At 45.3% G+C, this 17,202-nt stretch overlaps 2 protein-coding genes across 7 annotated transcripts in view; one reads left to right on the top strand and one right to left on the bottom strand.

The window, feature by feature from the left end:
• The window catches only part of CIC (capicua transcriptional repressor), an 83,013-nt gene that overhangs the window by 48,580 nt on the left and 17,231 nt on the right, over positions 1 to 17,202 (bottom strand). The window lies entirely within an intron of this gene.
• On the top strand, positions 3,704 to 16,255 carry LOC138769896 (octapeptide-repeat protein T2-like). The gene is made up of 4 exons (XM_069948631.1): positions 3,704 to 3,917; positions 6,266 to 6,410; positions 6,666 to 6,932; positions 16,165 to 16,255. Exons 1-4 carry the CDS (start codon positions 3,704 to 3,706, stop codon positions 16,253 to 16,255), a joined length of 717 nt encoding a protein of 238 aa, XP_069804732.1.

Raw genomic sequence — 17,202 nt, 5'->3', positions numbered from 1 at the left:
TTGTAATTGGGTTTATTAGGCAAATCTGCCATTATCTGCATTCAAAAAGACTTTTCCCAGGTCCCAATTACGACGTTTCTTAAAATCGCCAGGACTATTGAATTCTGCAAAAACAAATTTTCACGACAGTGACACTTTAAGGCACCTAAGGAGAAGAGCGTGATCCTGGTCACCTGACATGGCAGCAGCCAGAAGATATGAAATGTAATTCTCCGTCATGCACGTAGCAAAAGTGAAACAACAAGTATAGCTCTGCTCCACTCCCTGACTATTGTACTGACTCAAACCTGCTGACAGACAGACAGACCTCAGTGAAAATATATATCTTTTAAATCAACCAGTTTCTGAAAGTTATAAAGATTTGTAGTTTACATCTATTTAAAAATGTCCAGTCTTCCAGTATTTATCAGCTGCTGTATGTCCTGCAGGAAGTGGTGCATTCTCTCCAGTCTGACACAGTGCTCTCTGCTGCCACCTCTGTCCATGTCAGGAACTGTCCAGAGCAGGAGAGGTTTTCTACAGGGATTTGCTGCCGCACTGGACAGTTCCTGTCTCGAACAGAAATGTCAGACTGAAAAAAATAAACACCACTTCCTGTAGGACATACAGCGGTTGATAAGTACTGGAAGAGTTGGAATTTTTAAACAGAAGTAAATTACATATCTATATCACTTTCTGAAATTATTAATTTGAAAGAAAAAGATTTTTGCTGGAGTGCCCCTTTAAGACCAATTCATGGTGGCCGAATTCACCATAGAGGTTCTTACCCAACTTTCCAGTGACACTTACATTTTCACTTATGTGTTGTAAAAATTCTGTCTGTGCTTCATAGCAGTTCTGTATGTTCTCTAGTGTCTGTATTCTATTCATGAACCAGGCAGCTCAGGATGAACAATAGGAAGACACAGAACTAGGTTACATATGATAAAGGGAGTCCATCTCTTGTGATCCTCATCATTAAAGCTATGCTGCATTTGTTACCGCGGTCCGTGGGGGCCGCCAGAAATAGCTCCTTAAAGGAGATTCAATAGAACAATCAGGAACATCCATTATGGTCTATCAGCCGGCAGACAAAGAAACGATGACAATATCAATGGGGATTTAACAGAGATATCACAGGAGACCTAATGGACCCGCTGTAAATGGACGGTTAACCATTGAAGGACGTTCTCCAGAGACGCTCAATACTGAGGAGATAATGGGGGCAAGGCTTTCTCGTATGTAGTAATGGATATGGATATTCTTCATGCTCCTTCCCATCATGGATATGTGACAGGTCATCAGAAACAACCTGACACTGGAGATCGGGGAAAAGAGCCTTCCTCTAATGGGGTCTTAAAGGGAAGAGTCTGCTTTTTACTAAGATAGGTCATATTAACCCCTAAGTAGTCCCCATAAGTGCAGAACAGATGACGTAAGCATTAGGTCATGTTCTGCTCTATTGCAGCCCCCAATAGCCCCTTTAGTGGGTCAGATCAATGGGTGCACATTGGGGTAACTCCCCCTGGAGATCAAAATTAGAAACAAGAAATACAGTGGTACCTTGGTTTAAGGGTAACTTGGATCAAGAGCGTTTTGCAAAAAGAGCTCACAGTTTTTCAAAATTGCAACTTGGTTGAAGAGCATTTCTTTGGTTTAAGAGCTCCCTGTACTGGGTGGGAGGGGAGTGCGGCTGTAACCCCTCTATGTGCCCACATCTGTCCTGCTCATTCCTTCATGCTCCTTGCAGTCTGTCAGGCCCTTGTGTTTCCCATCCTCTCCATTCCTGCTGTAATGTGCCTGCACTCACACTCAGCTATACACACTGCTGCTATAATGTGCCTGCACTCACACTCAGCTATACACACTGCTGCTATAATCTGCCTGCACTCACACTCAGCTATACACACTGCTGCTATAATGTGCCTGCACTCACACTCAGCTATACACACTGCTGCTATAATCTGCCTGCACTCACACTCAGCTATACACACTGCTGCTATAATGTGCCTGCACTCACACTCAGCTATACACACTGCTGCTATAATGTGCCTGCACTTAGACTCAGCTATACACACTGCTGCTATAATCTGCCTGCACTCACACTCAGCTATACACACTGCTGCTATAATGTGCCTGCACTTACAGTAAGTTTCTGTCACTGTCCTCCTGCACAGCTCTGTGATTCTCACTTCCTGATTGGTCCATGCTGCACACAGCCCTTCCCCATTGCTGTCATGTGACCACACAGACCACTGACAGCAGCCCTGCTTCTCTATTCTAGCCTGTTGTACTACACTACTGCATTATGGGGATTTGCAGTTCCATCCTGTATCTACAAACTGCTGCTGTGTTACCAGGTCTATGCACTTACTATACATTATACTCCACATGCTGATTGCTATACTGTATAGTAATATATAATATAACATATTCTGCTGTTTCTGAATGTTTGTTTCATTTGTTTTAAATGTTATTCAGAATGTTAAAAAATCATTATTTTGGGGGGGGGGGGGTGGAACCAATTGTCAGCATTTCAGTGATTTCTTATGGGAAAATTTGATTTGGTTTAAGAGTGATTTAAATTGCAAGCACTGTGCAGCAACAGATTATGCTTGTAATCCAAGGCACCACTTTACTATGAAAATTCACCTTATCAAGCTTCAGTCATACAAGTTATCAGAGCCCCCAGAAAAGGATCTGTCAACAGCAACACAATGTAATAAAACCCACCCTGAGGCTGTACTATGGCATTATGCATTGTTTCTGAGGCCGCGGTTGTACTCCAGCGTTCCAGTGTGACCCACGACCTTCCCACTCGACATCCTTTAGCACGGCTTCCTGTACGATAATGCAGCCTTGTCACAGGCATTGTATTACCGGGGGGTTGAAGGGGAAGAATAGGGGTCTGACCACATCTTAAGGGGAACATAACCTCTCAGGGCAGGGCATACAAGTTGTGGTGGGTTTAATTTTTTTCTTTAAACAGGGATTGTTCACCCAAAAGTTTTTTTCTTTCAAATCAACTGATGCCAGAAAGTGCCAAAGATTTGTAATTTACTTTTATTAAAAAATCTCCAGTCTTCCATTACCTATCAGCTGCTGTATGTCCTGCAAGAAGTGGTGTATTCTTTCCAGTCTGACACAGCGCTCTCTGTTGCCACCTCTGTCCATGTCAGGAACTGTCCAGAGCAGTAGTAAATCCTCTCGTGCTCTCCAGACTGGAGAAAATACACCAAGGCATACAGCAGCTGATAAGTACTGGAAAACTCGAGATTTTTTTAATAGAAGTAAATTACAAATATCTGGAACTTTCTGGCACCAGTTGATTTGAGAGAAAACATTTTTTTGTGAACTAAACCTTTTAATCCCATTTACTACTAATGTGTCATATGAAGAGTCTCTATGGGATGGGACAGGATAAGAGAGCGTCTAAGAGTGATGATAGATGATAGCGTCATACATACTGATTGTCTCCTGAGAACTCTACATGTCATGGAAGAGGTTCATTATGTCACCATGTAATCTGTCCACTGGGCCTGTAACCAGATGTATAATACAGAGAGAGAGAGAGAGAGAGAGAGAGAGAGAGAGCGAGAGCGAGAGCGAGAGAGAGAGAGAGACACACACACACGAGACCATCCGGAAAGAAGATAGGAGAGAAAGAAGGAAAGAAGGGAGGAAGAGAGGGTAGGTATGTGGTTGTTTGGATGGAAGGAAGAGAATGAGAAGGAAGCGAAGGAAGGAAAAGAAAGAGAAGGAAGGAAAAGAAAGAGAAGGAAGAAAAAGAAAGAGAAGGAAAGAGAAGAAAGAAAAGGAAGGAAAAGAAAGCGAAGGAAGGAAAACAAAGCCAAGGAAGGAAAAGAAAGAGAAGGAAGAAAAAGAAAGAAGGAAAAGAAAGAGAAGGAAGGAAAAGAAAGAGAAGGAAGGAAAACAAAGCGAAGGAAGGAAAAGAAAGAGAAGGAAGAAAAAGAAAGAAGGAAAAGAAAGAAGGAAAAGAAAGAGAAGGAAGGAAAAGAAAGAGAAGGAAGAAAAAGAAAGAAGGAAAAGAAAGAAGGAAAAGAAAGAGAAGGAAGGAAAAGAAAGAGAAGGAAGAAAAAGAAAGAGAAGGAAGAAAAAGAAAGAGAAGGAAGCAAAGGAAGGAAAAGAAAGCGAAGGAAGGAAAAGAAAGAGAAGGAAGCAAAGGAAGGAAAAGAAAGCGAAGGAAGGAAAAGAAAGAGAAGGAAAGAGAAGAAAGAAGGAAGGAAAAGAAAGAGAAGGAAAGGGAAGAAAGAAGGAAGGAAGGAAAAGAAAGCGAAGGAAGCAGAGGAAGGAAAAGAGAGAAGGAAAAAAAAAGAAGGAAGCGAAGGAAGGAAGGAAAAGAAAAAGAAGGAAAGAGAAGAAAGAAGGAAGGAAAATAAAGAGAAGGAAGCAGAGGAAGGAAAGGGAAGAAAGAAGGAAGGAAAAGAAAGAAAAGGAAGCAGAGGAAGGAAAAGAGAGAAGGAAAAAAAGGAAGGAAGCGAAGGAAGGAAGGAAAAGAAAGAGAAGGAAAGAGAAGAAAGAAGGAAGGAAAAGAAAGAGAAGGAAGCAGAGGAAGGAAAAGAAAGCGAAGGAAGGAAAAGAAAGAGAAGGAAAGGGAAGAAAGAAGGAAGGAAAAGAAAGAAAAGGAAGCAGAGGAAGGAAAAGAAAGCGAAGGAAAGGGAAGAAAGAAGGAAGGAAGGAAAAGAAAGAGAAGGAAGCAAAGGAAGGAAAAGAAAGAGAAGGAAGAAAAAGAGAAGGAAGGAAAAGAAAGAAGGAAGGAAAAGAAAGAGAAGGAAGAGAAGGAAGCAAAGGAAGGAAAAGAGAGAAGGAAAAGAAAGAGAAGGAAGCAAAGGAAGGCAAAGAAAGAAAAGGTAACGAAGGAAGGGTGGATGATGGAAGGAAGGAGGGAGGGAGGGAGGAAGGAGGGAGGAAGGAAGGAAGGAAGGAAAGAAGGGAAGGGTTGGTGGAAGGGAGGGGTACAAATAAGACATAGATGAGTACAGAATGGGTTATGGATTGAGCTGGTAGATAAACAGACACCATGTTGCTCAGCTCCTGGCACTGACCCCCTCACACCACCTGAGACACCGATCTCTCCTTATTCCCAAATAACCACATGCAGATCACTATACAGTCTCCAGCGGACACTATCTGGGGGTGAGAACACTAGGGGTGGGGGTCTAAAAACACAAGGGAGTACAATTATTTTAGGAATGATTATTATTAAGTGACTCACATCAATTCCTCCAGGCTGGAGCCAGCCCCAGGGGGCACATTTACAGGCTTCCAGCTGTATGGACTTAAGATGCTTGTTTTGTGTTTACTGGAGAGGTATACTGGGTTCTAATGGTTTGGGATTCTGTGACCCTCCACCTATACATTTACAGCCTGGTTTAGCCCTTTTCATGCGCATTGATGATGGATGCATATAACCCGCCTGTAGGACCCCACACTTCCATTGACCGGCTAGGACCGGCTCTGCAATTTTTGCAGAGTTTTGGGCTGGGACAATGCTCCCCTAGTGTAAACTGCAGAAATACTAGAAGCCACCAGGGAGTGTATTTGACACTGTAGCTGAAGTACTATATAACTTCTAAGTGTTCTTTTACACATAGAGATTTATCTGACAGATTTTTGAAGCCAAAGCCAGGAAGAGACTATGAAAAGAGAACAGGTCAAACAGGAAAGACTGATATTTCCTCTCTTTTAAAATCCATTCCTGGCTTTGGCTTCAAACATCTGTCAGATAAGTCTCTCTGTGTAAAGGCACACTAATACCTATGGAGCCAGCCCAAATAAACTCAACTCTCCTACACCTGAAAATAAAAAGAGGAGAGGCTTGAGAGCTGTATTTCTGACATTCCACAAATAGCCACTAGAGGGAGCTGTGAGCCTTCTGATCTGTAACAGGATCAGGGATAAAAGAAGAATAAAATAAAATAAAGTGCAGAAAAGCTTAAAGTAGTTTATAAAAGTTAATTCCCCCTCCAGATACTTGTAGTGTAGGGAAGGCAGAGGGAGCACCTGATGGGGAGGTTCGCCCGTCACTCCTCCCCGTCTCTTGGGTGTGACCCCTTCCAGTATAATGGTGTCTCACAAGGTCGTGTGACTGTGACTCAGCGTCTGAAGAAAAACAACCACACAACAAAATACTAGTGCAACGTCACAGACGCACAAAGTGCATGCACCACATCAAGAGGCGTCCCGCGGGCATGGGAGGGGGGATAGCAGCACACACATAAAAAAAACTTAGTCCAGAAATACTTATGGACTGCTATATTAGCAGGCCAAGAGAGAGAAGCTAAGAAAATAAGGGGAAAGGGGGAGGAAGAAAGAGAGAAAGAAGAAAGAGAAAAAGAAAGAGAGAGAGAGAGAGAGAGAGAGAAAGAAAGAAAGAAAGAAAGAAAGAAAGAAAGAAGAAAAAGAGAGAGAGAATGAGAGACAGAGAAGCGGAGAAAGAGAGGGAAAAAGGCGGAGGAAGAAACAGAGAAAAAGAAAGAGAGATAAGAGAGAGAAAGAAAAAAAAAAAGAACGAGAGAGAGAGAGAGAAGCTGAGAAAAAAAGAGGGGGGAAAGGGAGAAAGAGAGAGAAAGAAAGAGAACGAAAGAGAAAGAAAAAAAGAGAGAAAGAAAGAAGAAAAAGAGAGAGAATGAGAGACAGAGAAGCGGAGAAAGAGAGGGAAAAAGGCGGAGGAAGAAACAGAGAAAGAAAGAGGGAATAAGAGAGAAAGAAAAAAAAAAGAACGAGAGAGAGAGAGAAGCTGAGAAAAAAGGGGGAAAGGGAGAAAGAGAGAAAGAAAGAGAGAAAGAAAGAAAAAAAGAGAATGAGAGCGAGAGAGAGAGAGCGAGAGAGAGAAGCGGAGAAAGAGGGAAAAAGAAAGGGAACAAGAGAGAGAAAAGGAAAAAAAAAGAACAAGAGAGAAAAGGAAAAAAAAAAAAGAACGAGAGAGAGAAGCTGAGAAAAAGAGGGGGGAAAGGGAGAGAGAGAGAGAAGCTGAGAAAAAAAGAGGGGGGAAAGGGAGAAAGAGAGAGAAAGAAAGAGAAAGAAAGAAAAAAAGAGAATGAGAGAGCGAGAGAGCGACAGAGAGAAGCGGAGAAAGAGAGGGAAAAAGAAAGAGGGAACAAGAGAGAGAAGGAAAAAAAAAGAACGAGATAGAGAAGCTGAGAAAAAGAGGGGGAAAAGGGAGAGAGAGAGAGAGAGAGAGAGAGAGAGAGAAAGAAAAAGAAAGAAAAGATAGAGAACGAGAGAGAAAGAGAGAGAGAGAGAAAGAGAGAAAGAAAGGGTTCACACTACGGAATTCTCGCGGACAATGTCCGCGGAATTCCGTCAGCTGTCCGTCCGCACATCTGGGCGCCTTTCCGCCGGCCCCATAGACACCATTCTATGGGCCGGCGTATTCCGCTATACGCTGAAAGAAGTGTCATGTCACTTCTTTTAGCGGATCGAGGAATACGCCGGCCCATAGAATGGTGTCTATGGGGCCGGCGGAAAAGCGCGTGCCTGTGCGGGCGGACAGCTGACGGAATTCCGCGGACATTGTCCGCGAGAATTCCGTAGTGTGAACCCGCCCAAAGAAACAAAAAGAAAGAAAGAAACAAAGAAAGTTGTGTAGAGAGGTAGAGGAGAAATATAAAGTAACTGAATAAAATTTAAAGGGGTTGGCCACTTTATAGTAAAATTGCTCAGTGTACAGTATAAGTAACCGTACTCACTGTATATACTGACAGCAGCTCCCTGTGTACCTCACAGAGCTAATATGAGACTCCCCTCCTCCACGCTGTGCTGCCCTACTCTTTGGTAAATCTGTCCATAAGATGGCCGACATGGAGACATCAGTGACCATGCCCTGCACCCATTGTCCACCACAGCCTGTATATGCCCATGGTGGACAGGGGGGGCATGGTCACATGATCCTCCATGTCATCTTATGGACAGCCTGGAGGAGGGTTTTAGCTCTTTGAGGTACACTGCTGCTGTCAGTATATACAGTGAGTACACTGACTAATACTGTACAGTGAATTATTTTACTAAAGTGACCAACCCCTTTAAGGAAAGAAAAAAAAAAAAAAAAAAAGAGGGCCGAGCATACAGGAAAGAGTTGAAGGAGGTGCACAGCTCGGTGAGACAGGGCCTGTATGTCTGTGCACGCTCATTACACAATTACTATAGAGTGTGAAGCAAATGATGCGCTCACTATCTGCTTTGTCACACCTTATAGAATACTAAAGAGACCCGGTACCATTTCCTATAGGTTTTTCTTTAGCCATGTCTGGTTCTCAGTGTCCAAGGAGCAATCTAATAATATTATTGTAGCCTGAGGGCCAGATGACCATGCTAGCCCCTGCCTCCACTACTACTTCACAATGGACATGACAGGATCTCTATGTAGCACAGCAGAGACCTCCTATAGATGAAGGACAGCTCGCTGGGATTTAGGTGGCAGGAGTGGGATTACCATCTGCTCCCGTCTGGCGGTGAAGTCACAATGTCACAGGCATTGATCCGTCTGTCTTCCGCTGACCTTTTGTCAATAAGGATTGTACTGGTGACTGATGGCCGCCTGTATACTACATGGGGGGGGCGGGGGATAGTACAAGAGTTTACAGACACAGATGAGGAAGCATCACGTTCACAGCCCATGCTACATACTGACAGGTTCACCCAAGTGCACAGCTGGGCGGGGGCAAGATGAGTTTCCCAAAAATACAGAAAAGAGAAGTTCACAGGGTTTCTGCTGTAGGAGCTAGCACTTCAGTTCTGTGGAAAAGTCCATCACCAACACATGCACCAATATTTCTGCTGACAGCTCATTCCCGTTTCCCCATACACACAAACACTGGTTCTGCTGACAGCTCATTCCCGTTTCCCCATACACATGAACACTGGTTCTGCTGACAGCTCATTCCCGTTTCTCCATACACATGAACACTAGTTCTGCTGACAGCTCATTCCCGTTTCTCCATACACATGAACACTAGTTCTGCTGACAGCTCATTCCCGTTTCCCCATACACATGAACACTGGTTCTGCTGACAGCTATCTTTCCTGTTTCCCCATACACATGAACACTGGTTCTGCTGACAGCTCATTCCCGTTTCCCCATACACACAAACACTGGTTCTGCTGACAGCTCATTCCCGTTTCCCCATACACATGAACACTGGTTCTGCTGACAGCTCATTCCCGTTTCCCCATACACATGAACACTGGTTCTGCTGACAGCTATCTTTCCTGTTTCCCCATACACATGACCACTGGTTCTACTATTAGTTGTTTTTCCCGTTTCCCATACTCCTTAACACTGGTTCTGCTGACAGCTATTGTTCCCAATCCCAATACACATAAACACTTGTTCTGCTGACAGCTATCTTTAGTGTACACATGAACACTGGTTCTGCTGACAGCTATCATTCTCATTTCCCCATACACATGAACACTGGTTCTGCTGACAGCTATCATTCCCGTTTCCCCATACACATGAACACTGGTTCTGCTGACAGCTATCATTCCGGTTCCCCATACACATGACCACTGGTTCTGCTGACAGCTATCATTCCCGTTTCTCCATACACATGACCACTGGTTCTGCTGACAGCTATTATTCCCATTTCCCCATGTACACAAGCGCTGGTTCTGCTGACAGCTATCAATCTCATTTCCCCATACATAGGAACACTGGTTCTGCTGACAGATATCATTCCCGTTTCCCCATGCACACAAGCACTGGTTCTGCTGACAGCTATCATTCCCGTTTCCCCATGCACACAAGCACTGGTTCTGCTGACAGCTATCATTCCCGTTTCCCCATACATAGGAACACTGGTTCTGCTGACAGCTATCATTCCCGTTTCCCAATGCACACAAGCACTGGTTCAGCTGACAGCTATCATTCCCGTTTCCCAATGCACACAAGCACTGGTTCTGCTGACAGCTATCATTCCCGTTTCCCCATGCACACAATCACTAGTTCTGCTGACAGATATCATTCCTGTTTCCCCATACATAGGAACACTGGTTCTGCTGACAGCTATCATTCCCATTTCCCAATAAACATGAACAATAATTCTGCTGACAGCTATCTTTCCTGCTCAACCACACACGTACACCTGCTTGACTGACAGATACCTGTCCAAATACCCTATATACATGAAGAATAGTTCTGCTGACAGCTTCCTTTCCTGATACTTCTCTGCCCCAACATCATTTGCTTGGGGATGGTTGGGAGTCCACCATACATATTAGATTGCTTCCCAATCACTCCAAAACTAGAAGGTTCGACCTACTTTGATCCAACATGTACGGCCCAGGGACGGCCTAAATACCGTAAGTACCTAACATTTTTATCAACATGCGCCAAATCTACCGCTCAGTGTGCATCCCTGCTCAGTTTGACACAGCATCTGCCTGTCTCGTCTATTCTTATGTTGTGTAAATTTAAGACATTTTCCTCCATATTTCCATTCACTGACAAGAAGCAGAGATTAAGAAAACGGTGAGAAACCGAGAAAGTTACAGAAGCCCAAAGCAGGGAAACCCTTAAGGGAGTTTCCAGGTACTTGGACATCAGATCAGTGAAGTTCCAACTGCGGATACCCCCCTCCGATCATGATGGCTCCGTGGGGCTCCAGCGCCATACACTTTATAGTGTCTGTGCCCGGTACTGCGTCTCCTGTTCGGTCAGCTGATGGCGCACTACCTCGCGTTTTGTCGTGAACGGCAGGCAATCTCTGCAGACAGCAGGGAAGGGATGTTCTAATGCGAGAAGGAAGTGTGAGTGGGAGTATGTGATTAACCCCTTCGCTCCCAGACGACCGTATGATGAGGCAATGCCGTGGCGCTACAAGGAGTAACACAAGTGAGGGGGAGGAAGTTGTAAGATCAGATGGCCCTGGTGTTCTTTAGCAACCTCAGAATGAATGCACGTATTTAACACCTACACGCCATGGTGACACGTCACTGCGTCCTACGCTTCCTGTCAGCCGCCATCCATACGATCGCCATTTTGTCACTGTGTTATTCTTACACAATGTCAGGATGAACAGCGAGCATGCTGGGAGTTGTAGTTTTGCAACAGCTGGAGAGGCACATCGCTTTAAGACAGGGGTGGGGAACCTTAGGCCCTCAGCTGTTGCAAAACTACAATTCCCAGCATGCCTGGACAGCCAACGGCTGTCCAGGCATGCTGGGATTTGTAGTTTTGCAACAGCTGTAGGGCCAAAGGTTCCTCATCCCTATGAGCTTGTGTGTAAAGAAAACAGAGGGATGCCCACACCTGGCACAAGATCTTCTTCCTGGTGGTGAAAGCGACCCTTGTGGGCATGTAGAAGGAGATGGATTTTTTAAATGGTGCACTGTCCCTTTAAATGTACTTCACTGCAACTTTATAAAGTTGGGAAATATCGCACAGGGGAAAGTTTAAAAGCAACTACAAAAATAATGTTGTATGCCCAGATATATGGGCAACCAACCATGCCAGGACCTACGGGCACCATGATCTTACAGAACATAATAATGGAGTCTAATAGGGAGCATCCAGGGGCGGAGGATGGGGAGGGGTGCTCCTCTCTTTCGTGCTTTTTTTAGGAAGCGGTCGCCCCGGTTACCTGTTGCCGAGAAACGGTTTTGTCACCGATGACGAGAACGAGGCTCCCTTAACCCCCGCACTGCCAAAGAGACACCCACAGGGGAAAGAAAAAAACAACAACATTGCAGCAGACGCTTCTTATATACTGGAGGCATGTTCTCTGCCTGATCCTGAGGGGGGCGAGGGCATTCGGGAACAATGGGGAGAGCGTGGCGACAAATAGAGCAGAAGGAAACGGGGTAGCCTCTGGTGCCATCCATTAGGGAGAAAAAAAGGCAGTGCATATAGGCATAGTGAAGCTAGGTGAAGACCTCCGATGCCCACGTGTGGCACTAAATAGCCGGCCACGCCGTACGCCTGGCACGCCACAGGGTCGGGTAGTCTCACAATAAGCGCTATAGTAATCTAGGTCAGTATTTATAGCAATGCTCTGCAAGCTGAGGCTCTCCTTCTGTTGCAAGACTACAACTCCCAGCATGCCCCGATAGCCTACGGCTATCAGGGCATGCTGGGAGTTGTAGTTTTGCAATGGCTTGCACACAACTTGCAGACGAGACTTAGTAACATGCTATGTGTTAGGATTCCTCGCCATCTGTAAGATCTCCGCTTGCTGGCAGTGAACGGGACCAGTCTGTTCTGCATACAAAAGGGCATGATGGGGGTTGTAGTTTTGCAACAGGAGGCGAGCTGCAGTTTGGAAACATTATACTTGTGATCACTTACCCAGCCTGCAGCTGTCAGGGCATGCTGGGAGTTGTGGTTCCACAAATGCTACAAATAAGCAAGTGGGCACTTGGGCAAGGCTGGGGTTAAACGTCAGGGTGTGTCTTCCTCAGCCGGAGCTATGGGGGTATCATGGTCCTGTTGGTTCCTGCCCGCTCTGGGAAAGGCGGGTTCAGTACTAGAATCTAGTCTGGACACGAGGCGGTGGGGGAGGGCGGCCTGGACGTCTCATTCAGAGCCAGTTCTCACGCAGAGGCCTGTACAAGAGAGCAGCTGACGCTCTGCCAGCAATGAGAAGTCCCACACAAGTCCCAGCGGGCACTCAGGCTGCTCGGGAGGAAGGAGAAGGCAGCCGCGCCACAATACCTTACTATGCATAGAGTATGAATGCAGCACCATGCCAGCTGTCCTCCGTACCAAGCGTAGTGCACAAGCTATATTTATCATGTGGGCAAGCGAGGCATGGCATGCACAACGCCAGCCGGGGACGGGGAGTCGACAAGTGAGATCCATAACTTCAGCATAGGGGTGGCCTCTAGGAGATAGGTGTGTGTGTGTGTGTGTGTGTGTGTGGGGGGGGGGGCATCTACTCCCTGGGACACCCTTAAAATATGCCAGGCCTAAGGGGGGGGGGGGGTCTCTGGGTCTATTGCCACCCTTTAGGCCCCGCATTAGGCTTAAAGGGGTTGTTCACCCAAAAAAAAAATTCTTTCAAATCAACTGGTCCCAGAAAGTGCCAGAGATTTGTAATATACTTATATTGAAAAATCTCAAGTCCAGTATTTATCAGCTGCTGCATGTCCTGCAGGAAGTGTATTCTTTCCAGCTAATAGAGCAGGAGAGGTGTTCTATGGGGATTTGCTGCTGCTCTGGACAGTTCCTGACATGGGCAGAGGTGGCAGCAGAGAGCACTGTGTCAGACTGGAAAGAATGCGCCACTTTCTGCAGGACATACACCAGCTGATAAGTACAGGAACACTTGAGATTTTTTTTTTTTAATAAGAGTAAAATATAAATCTCTGCCACTTTCTGGCACCAGTTGATTTGAAAGAAAACATTTTTTTGTGAACTATCCCTTAAAGATAGTATCAGCCTTGCCTAAAGCAGCGTCCCCCAACCTGAAGGTATCCAACTGCTGCAAAACTACAACTCTCATCATGCTTGCTGTTCATCCCAGAGTGTCCATCTGTCGGCAAAATATTTTTCCAGCTTCAAGAAGTAAATCAGAAATATCCTGTTCGCTGACTATGTGAAGAAATGGAGACACCGGGGACCATAGCTGCAGAACTTCTCACTATGCATAGGTTTAATGTCTGCAAAACTACAACTCCCAGCATGCTGCAACGACTGGAGAGCCGCAAGTAAGGGAGCATTGCTTTAAGGCAGGAATAGGAACCTTCGGCCCTCCATTATGCCTGGAAAGTCAAAGCTAAAGCTGCTGGCAACAGCTGGAGGGGTGAGAGGATGACACCTGTGCCATAGGCCATAACAGTTCCTGACAGCACAACTGTCAATCACGTAACAGCCCCGCCCACAATCGGCTGCTTGTTAGAGTAAACATAGGATAGAGGAGTATACAGGGTAAGGATATAGGAGTATACAGGGCACAGGACAGAGGAGTATACAGGGCACACAATTTAGGAGTATACAGGGCACAGGACAGAGGAGTATACAGGGCACACAATATAGGAGTATACAGGGCACACCATATAGGAGTATACAGCGCAAAGGATAGAGGAGTATACAGGGCACATAATATAGGAGTATACAGGACACAGGATAGAGGAGTATACAGGGCACAGAATATAGGAGTATACAGGGCACAGGATAGAGGTGTGTACAGGGCACACCATATAGGAGTATACAGCGCACAGGATAGAGGAGTATACAGGGCACATGATATAGGAGTATACAGGACACAGGATAGAGAAGTATACAGGGCACAGAATATAGGCGTATATAGGACACACCATATAGGAGTATACAGGGCACAGGATACAGGAGTATAAAGGGCACATAATATAGGAGTATACAGGACACAGGATAGAGGAGTATACAGGACACAGGATAGAGGAGTATATAGGACACACCATATAGGAGTATACAGGGCACAGGATAGAGGAGTATACAGGGCACAGGATAGAGGAGTATACAGGGCACAGGATAGAGGAATATACAGGGCACAGGATAGAGGAATATACAGGGCACAGTATAGAGGAGTATACAGGGCACAGGATAGAGGAGTATATAGGACACACAATATAGGAGTATACAGGGCACAGGGTATAGGGGTATATAGGGCACACCATATAGGAGTATATAAGGCACACCATATAGGAGTATACAGAGCACAGGATAGAGGTGTATACAGGGCACACCACATAGGAGTATATAGGACACACCATATAGGAGTATACAAGGCACAGGATATAGGACTATATTGGGCACACCATATAGGAGTATACAGGGCACACCATTAGGAGTATACAAGGCACAGGATATGGGACTATATCAGGCACACCATAGAGGAGTATACAGGGCAAAGGATAGAGTAGTAAACAGGGCACAGGATACAGGAGTATATAGGGCACACCATATAGGAGTATACAGAGCACAGGATATAGGAGTATATAGGGCACACCACATAGGAGTATATAGGGCACACCATATAGGAGTATACAGAGCACAGGATATAGAAGTATATAAGGCACACCACATAGGAGTATATAGGGCACATTTTTCACTCCTCATTTCTCTACTATCCCTCCCCTGCAGTAATAATACTAAGTGGAGGTGTCGCCCCGTCTCTTAGCAGATGGAAATAGATATAATGAGAATAATGTGCCTCGTATGGCGCCCGTACCGACACCTCCTCTACAGCTCAGGAATCTGAGACATTTCATTCACACATCCAACCACCGTCACATTCACAGCTCAGGGTCACGGGCGGAAAACCGAAGGTAGGAAGATGTAGCAGAGAAATCCAGGAACCCGAAAGCAGATGGCGACGGAGAAAAGCCCAAATACCACCTACTGCCGCAAATGGAGGACGTCCCCTTACAATGCCCAGCAAACATTAGGGAAAGCTGGGTGACTACTAATATAGATCACCCAGGATATTCAGGGATAAATCCTTGACTCCCACACACATGTTCATGGCCCTGGGAAAGCCATACTAGCTGCCTTCCCTATTCTGGCCTGACCAGAATAAATGTATGGCAATGGGTTGTATGACACAAACTGGGGCACTACCATAGTGATATTGATATACAGTCCACTGCCGCTTTCACACAAGCGTAAGACGCAATCTTGTATACCGATTACGGCTGCAAGTCCCAGCTCGGCCATGGGTCTAATGACTGATTCGGGTCTCTAGTCTAACTGATGGGATATGAATGGCTTCCACATGTGAATGCCTCCTAGTGCGAATATTAGTGCAGGGATGGGGAACCTTTGGCCCTGCAGCTGTTGCAAAACTACAATTCCCATCATGCCTGGACAGCCAAAGCTAAAGCTTTGGCTGTCCAGGCATGATGGAAATTGTAGTTTTGCCACAGCCGGAGGGCCAAAGCTTCCCTACCCCTGCATTATAAATCTTTACATTTTCATAAGTTCGTGGGGATTGGAAGAGAACAGACTGATGGCAGGACCTGACGACGCAGTGTCTGTTTGTTGTCTGTTACCATGGAGACACACAGTTTTGCATAAGGATTCTAGAAACAAAACGACAAATGAAAACCTCTTTACTTTCGACGCATGGAAATAAAATAGGTTGTGATGGTAAACGTGGAATTACCAGAACAGTCATTGGACAAGGGGTGCAGATGGGGAGAGCCTATTCATCCAGATGATTAAGGACTAAATCATGTGACCTTCAGATGGGTAAACAGATCCGACTGTAAGGAATGTGGAGAAGTAGCAAAAAAATGGAGCCCGTATAATGGTGCCAACTGGACTGCAGCAAACTAGAGAGTGACGGACACAACTGGTAGCTGTGAAGAAGTTATTCTATTATATTAGCGTCTCATCTGTATGCAAGGCCGGGGAGAGGCCATGTCCTTCTATGGGAGGGCTGTACAGGAAGTCTATAAAGTATAGCAGATTATAAACCCACCCCCCCTGCAAGAAAAAATTTCATCTCAATTACACCCCCTTCTAATAAATTCCTGAAATATTTTCAGATGAAGTCAGCATATCCTGTTATAGAGACTTTTCCAGACTTCCTATCATTCCTGCTATTGCAGTGTGCTACATTCCAGCCTGTGCTGAACAGCTGATAACAGAGAGCACTACATGTCACTACTGAAGCCAAAGCGTAATATTATATCAGACTGGGTGACGAACTACACGGAGGCGGGCAACCAGCAAATGTAAGAACAAATCTATAAAGGGATAGGGGAGCAGGATATATTGCTGCAAATGTGTCTGCTGAGGAGTCTGGGAAAGCTGGGTGACTATCTCAAAAACCCCTGCAATGATAATTATAATGATATGATATGCACAGGTCTGCCGATAGATAGTACCCCGCCCACCCTCTCAAAGTTCACGGTGACTGTCAATTGCAGCGAAAGCAAAAAACTGTGAAAAAAAGAGCTCCAGCACCTCACATATTCTAGGTACAACACCTTTTCCATACAAGCACTCTGATTCTGAAAGACCAGGATTTATAACGCTTCCCTTTAGGACAATGATTTCCCTATAGTAACTACATGGCAGATGCAATCCTGTGATCTACAGAGAGATGAAGCGTTGTTGATTGTTAAAGGGAAACTCCACCATCACAGCAGCTTTAACCATTACATTAGGGCAGCGTTCCCCATCGTGCAGTTGTTTGGCTGTTGCAAAATGACAACTTCTATCATGATGGGAGTTATAGTTTTGCAATAGCTGCGGAGCCACAGGGTGGGCAACACAGT

Source organism: Dendropsophus ebraccatus, chromosome 12 (assembly GCF_027789765.1).
Source record: "Dendropsophus ebraccatus isolate aDenEbr1 chromosome 12, aDenEbr1.pat, whole genome shotgun sequence".
Lineage (NCBI taxonomy): Eukaryota > Metazoa > Chordata > Amphibia > Anura > Hylidae > Dendropsophus > Dendropsophus ebraccatus.
The sequence above is the reverse complement of the archived record's forward strand: the minus strand, read 5'-3'. Positions and strand labels throughout refer to the sequence as shown.